Source organism: Leptopilina heterotoma, unplaced genomic scaffold (genome assembly GCF_015476425.1).
Source record: "Leptopilina heterotoma isolate Lh14 unplaced genomic scaffold, ASM1547642v1 Lhet_160, whole genome shotgun sequence".
In the NCBI taxonomy this organism is placed as follows: domain Eukaryota; kingdom Metazoa; phylum Arthropoda; class Insecta; order Hymenoptera; family Figitidae; genus Leptopilina; species Leptopilina heterotoma.
In genome coordinates, this window is record NW_025110875.1 from 347,926 (window position 1) to 365,653 (window position 17,728).

At 28.5% G+C, this 17,728-nt stretch overlaps 2 protein-coding genes across 4 annotated transcripts in view; one reads left to right on the forward strand and one right to left on the reverse strand.

The window, feature by feature from the left end:
- The window catches only part of LOC122498873 (DNA replication licensing factor mcm6-like), a 37,645-nt gene extending 24,401 nt beyond the window's left edge, over nucleotides 1–13,244 (forward strand). For 2 of the 3 annotated variants that reach the window (XM_043606862.1, XM_043606863.1), the window contains exons 3-5: nucleotides 1,451–4,943; nucleotides 6,334–6,432; nucleotides 12,871–13,244. In XM_043606862.1, coding sequence (XP_043462797.1) covers nucleotides 4,714–4,943; nucleotides 6,334–6,432; nucleotides 12,871–13,147 — 606 coding nt within the window. In that variant the 5' untranslated portion in view covers nucleotides 1,451–4,713 and the 3' untranslated portion in view covers nucleotides 13,148–13,244. Of the gene's footprint in view, nucleotides 1–789; nucleotides 4,944–6,333; nucleotides 6,433–12,870 lie in introns of those variants that run through there. The other variant, XM_043606861.1, reaches the window with a different exon arrangement.
- Nucleotides 1–17,728, reverse strand: part of LOC122498864 (pre-rRNA-processing protein TSR1 homolog) — a 179,619-nt gene that overhangs the window by 119,397 nt on the left and 42,494 nt on the right. The window lies entirely within an intron of this gene.

Genomic DNA, 17,728 nt, shown 5'->3' on the forward strand with positions numbered 1-17,728 from the left:
GGCATCAATGCTAAAAGTTATACTAGTAATTATAATGCCATTTTGCTCTAAACTCAAAAACCAATAAGTTACAGGATTTTGAAATTATCAAAATAGACAAAATTAATGTTCGTTTTGTAATACATACAAACTTGTCAAATTCTTTAAGTAATTATATACAAGAAAGTGGACGAGCTGGAAGAGACAATTTTGAAAGTACATGTTTGCTATTTAGTAATCCGAGTGAATATCATTTCAAATTATTAAAAATTCTTAACGACAGTAATTATAATTTTACATTAAAAGAATTGCTAACAAAAAAATTATTAGAAATGATAGCATATTCGAATAATACAAGTAAATGTCGATATTCTCTTTTAATAAATTATTTGAAAGATTGAAATATTAATGAGAATAACAATTTGATATGTAATAAATGTGATATTTGTTTAAATCAACAAACATTTATCGCTATTGATGTTATAAATTATTCACAAAAATTATACAGCAGTATTCAAGAAATTAATTTTCATAATTTGAAATTAACAATTACGAATATAATACATTTCTTCAAAGGAATCGTTTCTTAAAGATGGTAACTTCCTACGTTATCATGAAATAATGTAAGAAGGGATAATATATGTCAAGGAACTCGAAGAGTCTCTGGGTGCATGTAGCTCAGTGGTCAGAGCAGTCTACCGGGCAATAGAAAGGTCGTGGGCTCGGAACCGTTTTTTTAAGTTTTTTAATAATTTTGAAATTATTAATTAATTTCGAAAATATTTTTCAGATTAAGCAGGTATCTGTATCTGTATTCGGGCAGCTGTGCTGTCGATACATATGAAATCCATGAGCTTTTCGAGATTTATTTAAGATATTTAATTTATTTGTAAAATTAATTCAGATAATTGATAACTTCTTTTACCTTGAACAAAGGGAAGAACTTTAATCCCAAATTTTGAAAGAAAAAAACCGAAAATGTAAGACTAAGGCAACTGGGTTGTTTACGAGTTCCCAAGTTTTGGCAAATAACGGAAGATAACAGAGATGAAACAGAAGTTAGTACCTAGCAAAAGGTCGTACCTTCCAAATATACGTTGGCGGTTGCCTAAGCGACTAAATTCGCAAAAATCAGTAAAATGGAAAAATAAATAATTCATGAAACAAAGCCTAAGAGAGAAATTCGATTTAAAAAAAAACAAACAAAAAGTGAAAAAATGGAGAAGGAAGATAAATTGGCGAATTATGACGAAAACGAATTTGATAGGAAATTCGTACGAACCCGATCGAAATTCGTACGAAAGTCGTACGAATTTCGCACGAATAATTTTTTCCTGGGATGTCTTTTATACATTTTCTAAAAGCTAAAAAAGTGACATTTTTCCGCACCTTCTCCACTTTACACTCATATTTTGAGAAAAGTAACAAATATTTAAAAATCTATCTAATTTCTTTTTATTTTTTTTTATAGAATCGCTGAAGAACCTTCGAGTTCTTCGGAGACGGAAGCGGCCAATTTGCCGCAACAACAGCGGTCGCCCATACGGGGAAACCCGGAAAATGATCTGATGTAAGTTTTTTCTATCTATCTATCTATCTATCTATCTATCTATCTAATGTAATTTTGCTCTAAACATAAAATCTAAAAAATTACAGGACTTTGCAATTTTCAAAAAAATTAAAAATTTTAATTTCTGTCAGTTCTGATTAGAGTTTTGGCATCAATGCTAAAAGTTATACTAGTAATTATAATGCCATTTTGCTCTAAACACAAAAACCAATAAGTTACAGGATTTTGAAATTATCAAAATAGACAAAATTAATGTTCGTTTTGCAATACATACAAACTTGTCAAATTCTTTAAGTAATTATATACAAGAAAGTGGACGAGCTGGAAGAGACAATTTTGAAAGTACATGTTTGCTATTTAGTAATCCGAGTGAATATCATTTCAAATTATTAAAAATTCTTAACGACAGTAATTATAATTTTACATTAAAAGAATTGCTAACAAAAAAATTATTAGAAATGATAGCATATTCGAATAATACAAGTAAATGTCGATATTCTCTTTTAATAAATTATTTAAAAGATTGAAATATTAATAAGAATAACAATTTGATATGTAATAAATGTGATATTTGTTTAAATCAACAAACATTTATCGCTATTGATGTTATAAATTATTCACAAAAATTATACAGCAGTATTCAAGAAATTAATTTTCATAATTTAAAATTAACAATTACGAATATAATACATTTCTTTAAAGGAATCGTTTCTTAAAGATGGTGACTTCCTACGTTATCATGAAATAATGTAAGAAGGGATAATATATGTCAAGGAACTCGAAGAGTCTCTGGGTGCATGTGGCTCAGTGGTCAGAGCAGTCTACCGGGCAATAGAAAGGTCGTGGGCTCGTAACCGTTTTTTTAAGTTCTTTAATAATTTTGAAATTATTAATTAATTTCGAAAATATTTTTCAGATTAAGCAGGCTTTTGTATTCGGGCAGCTGTGCTGTCGATACATATGAAATCCATGAGCTTTTCGAGATTTATTCAAGATATTTAATTTATTTGTAAAATTAATTCAGATAATTGATAACTTCTTTTACCTTGAACAAAGGGAAGAACTTTAATCCCAAATTTTGAAAGAAAAAAACCGAAAATGTAAGACTAAGGCAACTGGGTTGTTTACGAGTTCCCAAGTTTTGGCAAATAACGGAAGATAACAGAGATGAAACAGAAGTTAGTACCTAGCAAAAGGTCGTACCTTCCAAATATACGTTGGCGGTTGCCTAAGCGACTAAATTCGCAAAAATCAGTAAAATGGAAAAATAAATAATTCATGAAACAAAGCCTAAGAGAGAAATTCGATTTAAAAAAAAACAAACAAAAAGTGAAAAAATGGAGAAGGAAGATAAATTGGCGAATTATGACGAAAACGAATTTGATAGGAAATTCGTACGAACCCGATCGAAATTCGTACGAAAGTCGTACGAATTTCGCACGAATAATTTTTTCCTGGGATGTCTTTTATACATTTTCTAAAAGCTAAAAAAGTGACATTTTTCCGCCCCTTCTCCACTTTACACTCATATTTTGAGAAAAGTAACAAATATTTAAAAATCTATCTAATTTCTTTTTATTTTTTTTTATAGAATCGCTGAAGAACCTTCGAGTTCTTCGGAGACGGAAGCGGCCAATTTGCCGCAACAACAGCGGTCGCCCATACGGGGAAACCCGAAAGATGATCTGATGTAAGTTTTTTCTATCTATCTATCTATCTATCTATCTATCTATCTATCTATCTAATGTAATTTTGCTCTAAACATAAAATCTAAAAAATTACAGGACTTTGCAATTTTCAAAAAAATTAAAAATTAAAAATTTTAATTTCTGTCAGTTCTGATTAGAGTTTTGGCATCAATGCTAAAAGTTATACTAGTAATTATAATGCCATTTTGCTCTAAACACAAAAACCAATAAGTTACAGGATTTTGAAATTATCAAAATAGACAAAATTAATGTACGTTTTGCAATACATACAAACTTGTCAAATTCTTTAAGTAATTATATACAAGAAAGTGGACGAGCTGGAAGAGACAATTTTGAAAGTACATGTTTGCTATTTAGTAATCCGAGTGAATATCATTTCAAATTATTAAAAATTCTTAACGACAGTAATTATAATTTTACATTAAAAGAATTGCTAACAAAAAAATTATTAGAAATGATAGCATATTCGAATAATACAAGTAAATGTCGATATTCTCTTTTAATAAATTATTTAAAAGATTGAAATATTAATAAGAATAACAATTTGATATGTAATAAATGTGATATTTGTTTAAATCAACAAACATTTATCGCTATTGATGTTATAAATTATTCACAAAAATTATACAGCAGTATTCAAGAAATTAATTTTCATAATTTAAAATTAACAATTACGAATATAATACATTTCTTTAAAGGAATCGTTTCTTAAAGATGGTGACTTCCTACGTTATCATGAAATAATGTAAGAAGGGATAATATATGTCAAGGAACTCGAAGAGTCTCTGGGTGCATGTGGCTCAGTGGTCAGAGCAGTCTACCGGGCAATAGAAAGGTCGTGGGCTCGTAACCGTTTTTTTAAGTTCTTTAATAATTTTGAAATTATTAATTAATTTCGAAAATATTTTTCAGATTAAGCAGGCTTTTGTATTCGGGCAGCTGTGCTGTCGATACATATGAAATCCATGAGCTTTTCGAGATTTATTCAAGATATTTAATTTATTTGTAAAATTAATTCAGATAATTGATAACTTCTTTTACTTTGAACAAAGGGAAGAACTTTAATCCCAAATTTTGAAAGAAAAAAACCGAAAATGTAAGACTAAGGCAACTGGGTTGTTTACGAGTTCCCAAGTTTTGGCAAATAACGGAAGATAACAGAGATGAAACAGAAGTTAGTACCTAGCAAAAGGTCGTACCTTCCAAATATACGTTGGCGGTTGCCTAAGCGACTAAATTCGCAAAAATCAGTAAAATGGAAAAATAAATAATTCATGAAACAAAGCCTAAGAGAGAAATTCGATTTAAAAAAAAACAAACAAAAAGTGAAAAAATGGAGAAGGAAGATAAATTGGCGAATTATGACGAAAACGAATTTGATAGGAAATTCGTACGAACCCGATCGAAATTCGTACGAAAGTCGTACGAATTTCGCACGAATAATTTTTTCCTGGGATGTCTTTTATACATTTTCTAAAAGCTAAAAAAGTGACATTTTTCCGCACCTTCTCCACTTTACACTCATATTTTGAGAAAAGTAACAAATATTTAAAAATCTATCTAATTTCTTTTTATTTTTTTTATAGAATCGCTGAAGAACCTTCGAGTTCTTCGGAGACGGAAGCGGCCAATTTGCTGCAACAACAGCGGTCGCCCATACGGGGAAACCCGGAAGATGATCTGATGTAAGTTTTTTCTATCTATCTATCTATCTATCTATCTATCTATCTATCTATCTATCTATCTATCTAATGTAATTTTGCTCTAAACATAAAATCTAAAAAATTACAGGACTTTGCAATTTTCAAAAAAATTAAAAATTAAAAATTTTAATTTCTGTCAGTTCTGATTAGAGTTTTGGCATCAATGCTAAAAGTTATACTAGTAATTATAATGCCATTTTGCTCTAAACACAAAAACCAATAAGTTACAGGATTTTGAAATTATCAAAATAGACAAAATTAATGTTCGTTTTGCAATACATACAAACTTGTCAAATTCTTTAAGTAATTATATACAAGAAAGTGGACGAGCTGGAAGAGACAATTTTGAAAGTACATGTTTGCTATTTAGTAATCCGAGTGAATATCATTTCAAATTATTAAAAATTCTTAACGACAGTAATTATAATTTTACATTAAAAGAATTGCTAACAAAAAAATTATTAGAAATGATAGCATATTCGAATAATACAAGTAAATGTCGATATTCTCTTTTAATAAATTATTTAAAAGATTGAAATATTAATAAAAATAACAATTTGATATGTAATAAATGTGATATTTGTTTAAATCAACAAACATTTATCAATAGAAAGGTCGTGGGCTCGGAACCGTTTTTTTAAGTTTTTTAATAATTTTGAAATTATTAATTAATTTCGAAAATATTTTTCAGATTAAGCAGGTATCTGTATCTGTATTCGGGCAGCTGTGCTGTCGATACATATGAAATCCATGAGCTTTTCGAGATTTATTTAAGATATTTAATTTATTTGTAAAATTAATTCAGATAATTGATAATTTCTTTTACCTTGAACAAAGGGAAGAACTTTAATCCCAAATTTTGAAAGAAAAAAACCGAAAATGTAAGACTAAGGCAACTGGGTTGTTTACGAGTTCCCAAGTTTTGGCAAATAACGGAAGATAACAGAGATGAAACAGAAGTTAGTACCTAGCAAAAGGTCGTACCTTCCAAATATACGTTGGCGGTTGCCTAAGCGACTAAATTCGCAAAAATCAGTAAAATGGAAAAATAAATAATTCATGAAACAAAGCCTAAGAGAGAAATTCGATTTAAAAAAAAACAAACAAAAAGTGAAAAAATGGAGAAGGAAGATAAATTGGCGAATTATGACGAAAACGAATTTGATAGGAAATTCGTACGAACCCGATCGAAATTCGTACGAAAGTCGTACGAATTTCGCACGAATAATTTTTTCCTGGGATGTCTTTTATACATTTTCTAAAAGCTAAAAAAGTGACATTTTTCCGCACCTTCTCCACTTTACACTCATATTTTGAGAAAAGTAACAAATATTTAAAAATCTATCTAATTTCTTTTTATTTTTTTTTATAGAATCGCTGAAGAACCTTCGAGTTCTTCGGAGACGGAAGCGGCCAATTTGCCGCAACAACAGCGGTCGCCCATACGGGGAAACCCGGAAAATGATCTGATGTAAGTTTTTTCTATCTATCTATCTATCTATCTATCTATCTATCTAATGTAATTTTGCTCTAAACATAAAATCTAAAAAATTACAGGACTTTGCAATTTTCAAAAAAATTAAAAATTAAAAATTTTAATTTCTGTCAGTTCTGATTAGAGTTTTGGCATCAATGCTAAAAGTTATACTAGTAATTATAATGCCATTTTGCTCTAAACACAAAAACCAATAAGTTACAGGATTTTGAAATTATCAAAATAGACAAAATTAATGTACGTTTTGCAATACATACAAACTTGTCAAATTCTTTAAGTAATTATATACAAGAAAGTGGACGAGCTGGAAGAGACAATTTTGAAAGTACATGTTTGCTATTTAGTAATCCGAGTGAATATCATTTCAAATTATTAAAAATTCTTAACGACAGTAATTATAATTTTACATTAAAAGAATTGCTAACAAAAAAATTATTAGAAATGATAGCATATTCGAATAATACAAGTAAATGTCGATATTCTCTTTTAATAAATTATTTAAAAGATTGAAATATTAATAAGAATAACAATTTGATATGTAATAAATGTGATATTTGTTTAAATCAACAAACATTTATCGCTATTGATGTTATAAATTATTCACAAAAATTATACAGCAGTATTCAAGAAATTAATTTTCATAATTTAAAATTAACAATTACGAATATAATACATTTCTTTAAAGGAATCGTTTCTTAAAGATGGTGACTTCCTACGTTATCATGAAATAATGTAAGAAGGGATAATATATGTCAAGGAACTCGAAGAGTCTCTGGGTGCATGTGGCTCAGTGGTCAGAGCAGTCTACCGGGCAATAGAAAGGTCGTGGGCTCGTAACCGTTTTTTTAAGTTCTTTAATAATTTTGAAATTATTAATTAATTTCGAAAATATTTTTCAGATTAAGCAGGTATCTGTATCTGTATTCGGGCAGCTGTGCTGTCGATACATATGAAATCCATGAGCTTTTCGAGATTTATTTAAGATATTTAATTTATTTGTAAAATTAATTCAGATAATTGATAACTTCTTTTACCTTGAACAAAGGGAAGAACTTTAATCCCAAATTTTGAAAGAAAAAAACCGAAAATGTAAGACTAAGGCAACTGGGTTGTTTACGAGTTCCCAAGTTTTGGCAAATAACGGAAGATAACAGAGATGAAACAGAAGTTAGTACCTAGCAAAAGGTCGTACCTTCCAAATATACGTTGGCGGTTGCCTAAGCGACTAAATTCGCAAAAATCAGTAAAATGGAAAAATAAATAATTCATGAAACAAAGCCTAAGAGAGAAATTCGATTAACGCCCGAAGGACATAAATATAAAGGGAAGAACTTTGATCCCGGAAGTTGATCTTCATGAAATTCTCAAGAAATAAACGTAAAATTTAAGGAAATTCCCCAGGAATTAATTTTGCAAAGAATTTTCTGGGAATCAAATACAAAGAAATTTACGAAAATTTCTCCGGAATTTTTGTGTGAATACGTTAAATTGCTTCTCTTTTAGAAAACTGCAATTTAGAACAAGATGCCACTCAAATGCTTATACTACTAAAATTTCTAATAAAAAAATGTTTATTAACAAAAAATAATAATTAAGTGCACAATTTTAATATGACAATTTTAATGTGTATATGATGGCCTTGTCTGCAGTGGAAATCACAGAGACTTTTTCACAAATTTTTGGAAATTTGCCGAAAATTCAAAGTTTTATTTTTTATATTTGTAAACAGACGTCAGATTCGTGATCAGCGCCACAAAAAACACAGAGTGACAATTTTGATGCAAATTGATGAAAATAAAAAAATCTGTGAGCCATACTGAATTTTTATATTGAATTATGGATATGTAACTTCAAAATTCATAATCGGCGACCCCAAAACCCCCTGAGTAATAACTGAGTAGTAATTTTCAAGCGAATCCATTACATTTTTAAAAATATATCCGCCATTTTGAATTTTGGATATCTAATCGCAGATTCATAATCAGCGACCCTAAAAACCCGCGAGTAACAAGTTTCAAGCGAATTCATTACGTTTTTAAATATATTATATATTATAATATATAAATATATTTATATATTATATTTTCAAAAACTGCAACTCGTCATTGAAAAGTATTCCTTTTTAAATAAATTTTAAGCTTATAGCTAGTAATTCAACAGCAAACAATTTTTGGAGAGCAGGTGGCTCCCGTTGACAAACAATGCCTCGTTTATATTTTATTTTTCTTAATATTTATTGTTATTGCTAATGATATTGTTATAAGATTTTGTATTAAACAACACTCCCTTAATTTTAATAAGTATTTATTCTTTATTTGAATTGTTTATATTTATTATTGAAAATTCTTATGAATATATAGTTATGAAATAAAAACTACTGTACTTTATAACTTCATTTTTTAAAAATATTCATCACTTTTATAGTATACTGAAATTTAGAACATTCCAATTTTCTAACATTGTTTATTACATTACAATTGTGACGCGATATAAAGAAAGGGACCTAAGAAAGAAACGAATTATAGGTTATGTTTATGGCACATTAAGTTTGATTAAAAGTTATATTTAGTTTCTTTTGAAAATTAAAATAAGAGAATATTGAATATTTAAGATGTAATAAACACTTAAACATCATTAGCTTGCATTAAAAGTTCATTTTTTTTGTTTATTTCCAATTCAAACTTTTAGAACATGATCTATAATTTTTGATTTCTTAAGTCCTTTTCTTTATATCGCGTCACAATTTAATATCTTATCATTCTTAAATTTACTTTTCAATCAGGTATGATAGAATTATTTTAAATTTCGAATTCATTTTTTGATTTGTTAAACAAAATATTTTCCATTCATAATTTGCAAGTAATATTCAAAATTACCTATTTAAACACTTTTAATTTTCTCACATTGTGCATTTAGAAATCATTTAAGGTAAACTGTTACAAGACCAATTCGCATGTGTTATGAATTAGGGAAAATAATTTGTTTAAACCACTCATTTCCTGTTGTTTAAGAAACAATTTTTAAATCTATGGATTTGTGGAAAATTTAGACATCAGAGAAGAATGCAATTTTTGGGTATGTGATACCGTTTACTATGGATGTGTTTTGACTTAGTAATTATTTATCTCATACCTGTGAAAGTAACATTTTTCCTTTAAGTAACTTTTTACCAATATAAAATTTTTAAAGAACAATATTTTTTTAATCTTTGTTTAATAATTCAAATGGCTACACTTTAAGTCGACTTTGTCACGAATAATCAGCTCTAAAAGTTCTAAATAGTACTAAACAAAACTCAATAATTGAACTAACGGACTGTAGAATGACATACAGGTAATATAATTCAAAGGGTCTTTCTACGATCAGTTGGTTTAATAAAATAACTCGATGCTGTCAAATTTACAAGACATATTAAATATGAACCTGAAGAAACTATGACGTATATATTAAAAAATCACCAGCATAACATTGTTAATAACAATGTGATTTCAAGATAAGAAGTTGTAGAAACAAAATTAAAAATTTAGAAGTATAGCTCATCTTTGCTGTGGCACTCTTCCATGTAAATAATCAGTTCTCAATGATTACATTCTTAGAATAACTTGATGCAATAGCATACGGAAACAATTACATACATTGTACTCGACATGAAGTACAAGTTAACAAAAACTGAAGAAAATTCAGCTTTTTGTATATAGAACCATTTCTTCAATGGAGGTTTTGTGTTCCCAAAAAAGATAAGTTTTTCTAACCAAGCATCAGTTACGGACTGTAATCAGTTTTAAGTTAATTTCTGCAATTAGAATTGCTTTGAAGAAAAAAGCTGTTGTTGGATGACGGAGGATCCAGAATCCTTTACAATTTTGTACTTTGGTCTGCTCACATATTTCTTCATCAATTACAGCCGTGAGTAGTTCGATGTGCGGGAATCTCATCCGCACACCGCCCTCGATGCACGACTACATAAGTCGCACTCACGGCTGGCTCAAGTAAATTTTACGAGGACTTCAGTTGCGGCTTGGCTTCTTTTACTTTCTATTCTTTAATGACTTCATAAAGGTTTTTCAGGCACATAACAATATGTTTATAAAAATGAATATTCGATAAAAAATTTAATTCAATACTAATATTTTCCTTTCGGACCTGACTGTTCTTATTACAATCTCAACTTCTTTATAAGGTTAGGTAGAGACCTTAAAAGATAAAAAAGAATCGTAAGCAACTCTACTAAAATATTACTTTTTCTTTTTCAAAAGAACATGTTAAATTTTATATTGGGAAAATTTGTAACAATTTTACATTCACAGGGCTAAACGTGGCTTTGTTGAAAATGGTAAAATTCTTTTTTCTTAGAGTACTTTAAAACAAACAGTACAACACAACCAAAATATTTGCATTTAATAATACAAAGAATATATTTTTTTAATAATTGTTCATTCTTATAAATTAGAACCACATGAACAGATTACAATACCATTTTTTTAATGATTGATTTTCTATAATTTGTTTAATTAATTTACAAGATGTGAGCGGATTTTGTAATTTTCAAAAATGTTTATATTTAAAAAAATGAAGATTCTGTAAATATATACAATTATAGAATGAAAAGTAAATGTAAGAAGCTTTGTCAGTCTTAACGCTATGATTACTGACGTTCGAGTTTCAAAGTTTGTTTTTAGCTGTTCATTAGATGTTTTTTTAATATATTTTGTAATTTTTAAATAAGAATGTTTAAAAAATAAAGTTACTTTCAGTACAATCATTTATTAAAATGCAAATATTTTGTAACACTATAATATTTCTCTGAATATTTTACTTCTTTTTGTATATAAATAATTATATACAGTCAATAAACATAAAATAAACATAAACAATTTATTTAATTGGTAAACAAAAAATACAATATTCTAATTATTATTTATAATTTTAGAAAAGATAATTTTAGTTTTAAATAACGTTAAATTGAATGATTTTTAATACAATTTCGGATTGAAAAGGGTAAATATAAAAACTCAGTGCGAGCACATGTTCTCGAGAGCAAAACTTGGAAGCAAGAGAGTGTGATTCCTAATTCTTGAATATGCGCAACTCGACTTTTATCAAGAACGATGGACTTGTTGTAAATCGGGTTGTCAATAAAAAGGCATATAGAATCAAATGAATTTAGTTTTTTGAATTAACACAAAAAAACTGTTTAAATTCTGAACACATAATGATTGAAATTTCTGAAGAAATGTTTCCTCGATACTACGAGCATGAATCCGACTCAGATGACGGATATAGTGAAGAAAAGGATTGTAAAGGACGTAAACTTAATAATTCAGTTAATATATTGTTTGAAATGAATGAATGAATTACATGAGTATCACAGAAAAATGTTAATTTACTCCGGACATAAAAACAAGATCACAAAAAGAACCATTATTAGAAAGATTGACATTTTATGAACCGAAAAGAAGTACCGACGATCGACCTCATCTTCTTAAGTTGTACAAACAATTGGATCATTTATTTTTCAACGATGAACTGAAAAGTGCTGGTTACACAATAACTTGAGGGAAGGGAATGTGGAAGACTTCTGGAGTAACAGATTTGCCTAATCGGCAAATTCGAATAAGCCCAGAAATTTACGAAGTAACATCATACGAGTAACTCATAGGAACTATTTTACATGAAATGATTCATGTAAAATGTTTCCAACATTTTGGACCCGCCATTTTGAATTTTTGAAAATAAAGGTCAAATTCGACTTTACCGACCCCAAACAATAATCTGCCTATTGACATGCTGATAAAATATATTTTATACTGTAAAAAGTAAGATTTGATTTTTTAACATATGTGACATGATCGCTGATTACGAATCCAATGTTAATTTTTTTCAATTCAAAATAGCGAATCTAATATGGCGAACGTGTTATTGACAAATTGTACGGATTTTACAAATTTACTTTAATAAAAAATACTATAGAAAACTAAAAAGACGTGAAATAAAGAATAACACGATAAAGAATTGAAGATTTAGAATTTAAAAACTTCACAAATTTTCAATTTTGTCCACCATATTGGATCCGCCATTTTGAATTTTTAAAAACAAGCATCGGATTTATAATGAGAAAACATCGAAATAATTGTGAACACTGGAGCGAAAGGTTAAATTTTGCATAAATGATTTTTTTAGACAATATAATCCGCTTGGATGCAAATATTTATATATCAATATTGTAGGGCAACTTGTCCTCTACAACTTACAATAAAAAAGTTTCTATTATTTTCGCAAAAATGAACATAACTCCGGATATATATTTAGGATGAAAACACCCTTTTATAATTAACCTTTCGCCCCAGTCTCCCCTAATTATTAATAATAAATAAAAAATAAAATAAAAATAATAATAAAATAAATATTTTACAGGCAATGCGGGCCGAGATTGGACAAAGACGCGGGTGAATTTTTATCTAAGAATTTCGTACAATTGCGACAAAAATTTAAGGAACACGAGTTAGCAACGGACAAACAACTCTCCATTCAAATGACTATTCGTCAATTAGAATCTATTATCAGAATTTCTGAATCCTTGGCCAAAATGAAATTGAAACCGTTCGCTACGAAAGCTGACGTGACAGAGGCTTTTCGTCTCTTTTATGAGTCAACAGTTTTGGCTTCCACGCATGGATCCCTTAAAGGTTAGAGATAAAAAAGTTTTCGAAATTAGAAATTTGTTAAGGGGACATTCCAGTTCAAAACAGGCAAAAAGAAGGCTTTTTTTAGTATATATTATTAAAATAACTGACATTTATTTAAAAAATTTCTTTTACATGTAATAAATAATTTATGTAAGAATTTGTAAAAAAAAAATTTTCAATTTTATTTCAAAATGGCGGCGATATACGCCATTTTCGAAAATGCCCATTTTTAGTGGTAAGATCGATTCCAAACTTTCTAAAATAGATGAAACCAAAAACGAAGTGACATTTTCTTCGTTAGATATTTCTTTAGGTGTGGAACCTCAAAAAAGTGGAATTTTCTTTCCCCCCTTTTTTTTAGAGTACTTTTTCTTCAAAATATGCAAAAAAAGGTGTTTTTATTCACAATTTCTCTTATAAAAAAAAGGGAGTTGCACTGAGAAAAAATTGGACGAACAGTTGCGCTACTAGTGGTAGAGCGGCGCTACTTTCGCTCTAGTGAAAATCTGAACCATATTTGGGCGACAAATTCGCCCAAAATAAAGTAGAAATTCTTTTCCAAAATTTGGAAGAGAGTTTGTTTTAAGAAAAGGAAATTATAGACTGCTTGAGTATATGTGATTTAACATTACTATATATATTGTGAAATATGTATTTTAACATTAAAACTGAAATCTAACAGCACAATAAAAGTTTTTTTTATTAAATTATGAATAGATATATTTCAAAATTGAAGTATTAATTTCAATATTAAAATATTGATATCAATAATATAATAATAGGTAATCTTATCTAATGATGAAAAGGTTTTTATAAATTAATTAAAATAGTTAATTTTATTTACAATATTTTTAATAAAATAATATTTATTGTTATTAATAACAGATTGTTTTCTAAACAAATTAATATTTTTTTACTAATTTCTTATAAAACGATGAAAATACAATATTTTATTTAAAATTAACAATAATTTTGAATTAAAATTAAATTATTTTTCAATGACATTTTACCGAAAAATAGTGACTTTTCTCGACCGCCTACGTTGCTTCGTTATTTCCATTTATCACGTCAATTTTCTATGAAAGTTTTAAATTCTAAATTTACTTTTCGACATTTTTTTCTTTAAATTAATTTTATTTACTTTCTAAAAATTTAATCGTTAATAAAGTTTTAAAAAGTCAGATTATTTTTTATAGAAAAATAACCATATGCCAGAATAATTAATTTCTTTTATTTTATTATTTTAAAAATATATATCTAACAATTAAGGGCATTTGTCCTAAAGTTGTGACGTCATAATAATTCAATTGGTTTCAAAATTAAATTTTTTTGTCTGAGAATATTTCTCTTTCTTTTCGACTCTCGACATAGATGCATCGTCACGTTTTATTCTTTTGCCTAAATAGTGTTTTATATTTATAAATTTCACAAAAATTTGTTCGCAATTAGTTGCTAAAATTAAATTTAAAAAAAAAAACAAACAAAAAGTGAAAAAATGGAGAAGGAAGATAAATTGGCGAATAATGACGAAAACTACTTCCATCGCAATCCCATAAAAGCCATTCTTTTATGGGAATACTTGCAACAAGTAAAAAAAATAAACTGTCAAGACAGTAAGGAATTGCGGACCATATTACAAGAAGTAATGAATATAAAGGGTAACATTACAAATCCGAAAATTTTGACTCTCGGCACTTTCATCGAATCTTGTGGGAACGCCAAAGGAATTCAAAATATGCCGAATTATGAGTTTGTGTTTCTTATCGCAATGCGGTATGCAGTATTACTGTAAGTATAATTTATTATTGTTTTTATTGAAAATAATAAATCAACCAAAAATATATTTAATTTGTCATTTAATTAAAAAATCTGGTATCTACAATATTGATTTTTAACTCTTTTTATAGTAAAATAAATAATTTTTGTTCAAGTACGTTAAGTTAAATTATGTTAATCGTAATATGAAATAATATTACACAGGGTTGATACAAAATTTTTACTTTTTTCCTGACCCTGAAGAACATTAATAACTTCTTTTTTAAATAAATATTCAATCATTATAATTTTTCTATAGGAATTATGATTGTTAAATTCCATAACTTATGAGAATATTATAATAAAACATAAAGAAATTGATTACTCCGATTCAAAGACTCGGAGTGATCGATTTCCTCATGTTTACATGAACAATATTATTATATTAAGTAATATTTACTTAATTAACTGAATAAATTAATACTTACTTATTTACTGAATAAGTAGATAAGTTACCGTTCATAAATAATATCCAAGAGCACAAAGATTAAGGTATTTGCATGATTACATAATTTTGTAATAGTTATATTTATGATCCAAGTGCATTAATTACAAGAATTACAAAATTCCAGAAAAAGAAGTCGTTTTATTCTAATTTGCTTGACTTATCAATTTCACTCGGTTTCCCAAAATTATTCGCCAACCATGATGATTGTTGACAAATTTTTTTTTAAAAAGATTACTTTTCAATTAATTTTATATCTAGTCAATTACCATGGTTGGCGAATAATTTTGGGAGTTTTTGGAGCGTACTTAATAATGTATTTCATTTATTTCAGTCAGGATGAGTGACTCAGATTCTGGGATAAATGACAATGAGTTCCTTCCGGAACAACGGTTTGTTCCAGTCATCAACGAACCTGTTGGTGACGAGGCACTGCAGCCAGAAAAAAAATGTTAAAAAAATCCCAAAAAACATTTTTGTTCTTCTTGTGGATTGAATGGAAATACAAAAGAAAATTGTAAATACTGTAGTCTTCAGCAGCAAAAAAGAAATTTGAAAAATGCGCGTCGACAGATGCTCTTACAAAATCAAATTATCAATATCTTCTCAACCGAATTTAATGTACAAGTAATGAAATTAAAAGTAGAGGACTCCTCTATTTAATAGACCCCATGAGAGGTCTGAGAAATTGTTAATAACAATGGAAATAAAAAAATAAATAAATGTCACAAAAAAGAATTATTCTTATGTTTAAGAAAACTTCTAAAAGAAGATTTAATTAAAAATGAAGTGGACCTAATGGTCCAACCATTCACTGAATTTGTTTCAACAGAGACCATTCAGTTAACAATGGATGTACAATTGAAATTACCGTAGCTGAAAAAGTTATTAAAAATGTCCAGCACTAAGTTTGATGAGAAATTTTTTCCGCAAATCCGATAAAATATCTTCTTTTAGTTGACGCTCTGTCGTCATTATCGAAAAATGTGACAATTAAATCTTTAAGTGAATGTGACGACTTGCTGAATAAGATTCAAGTTTTGATGAGTTACTCAGATTCTGGGATAAATGACAATGAGTTCCTTCCGGAACAACGGTTTGTTCCAGTCATCAACGAACCTGTTGGTAACGAGGCACTGCAGCCAGAAAAAAATGTTTAAAAAATCCCAAAAAACATTTTTGTTCTTCTTGTGGATTGAGTGGAAATACAAAAGAAAATTGCAAATACTGTAGTCCTCAGCAGCAAAAAAGAAATTTGAAAAATGCGCGTCGACAGATGCTCTTACAAAATCAAATTATCAAAATCTTCTCAACCGATTTTAATGTACAAGTAATGAAATTAAAGGTAGAGGACTCCTCTGTTTAATAGACCCCATGAGAGGTCTGAGAAATTGTTAATAACAATGGAAATAAATAAATAAGAGAGAGACACTGAGAATATACTATTCTGACAGTCTAAGTGTCTCCGGTATGAACTTGTGTAAATTTCATACCGGAGACACTCAGAATGGTGGCCTCAAAAATAATTAATAACAATGGAAATGAATAAATAATAGAGACACCTAAAATATACTATTCAGCCAGTCTGAGTGTCTCCGCTATGAAAATTACCCAAGTTCATACCGGAGACACTGCAAATGGAGTTTTTGTTTCAGATTGCTCCGCTATAGGACATCGAATTTCAATTTTATTGATGACATAATCAGCTTCAAATTGATAAGACTTAAGGACGGGGTTTGGACAGGCAATCTGTTCAAACCATCGGAAGTAAAAGAGAAGGCAGAGACTGAAGAAGAGTATCGAAAGAAGTATTTCGATTACTTAATGCAGGACGATTTGGATGAGCAAATTGACGAGGTTGACACGACATCGGCTACAGAAAGTGGCAAAGAGTTTGTTGTAGAAACGGAAGCATTAACGGCTTCGGAGATGGAAAGGGACTCTTTGCGGTGCCTGAATAAGGCGAATTTCACATTCTTGTGGAATGTTCTAACAAATTCACCTAAAATGAAAGACATTCTTCAAAAATTGTTTTTACTGGAGAAAGAGGAAAATGCCGAAAAGAAGTTAAATTTAATAAATTTTATAAAATATAAAGTAACAACTCTAGGAAAAATCAAATATAAAGTGCCTACGAAATTGAACGATTTTTTAAAGGCGAAACAAAATTGCAAATTAGTTTTAGCGCTGGTAATTATAATATAAAAAAATATATAATTGGAAACACTGACAGTACAGCTAGTACAGCGAGGACTTCGAATTTTGCACTAAAAACTTTGTTAGCCTATTTTTGAATACCTTAACTAACAATTTATGCAAAAAAGAA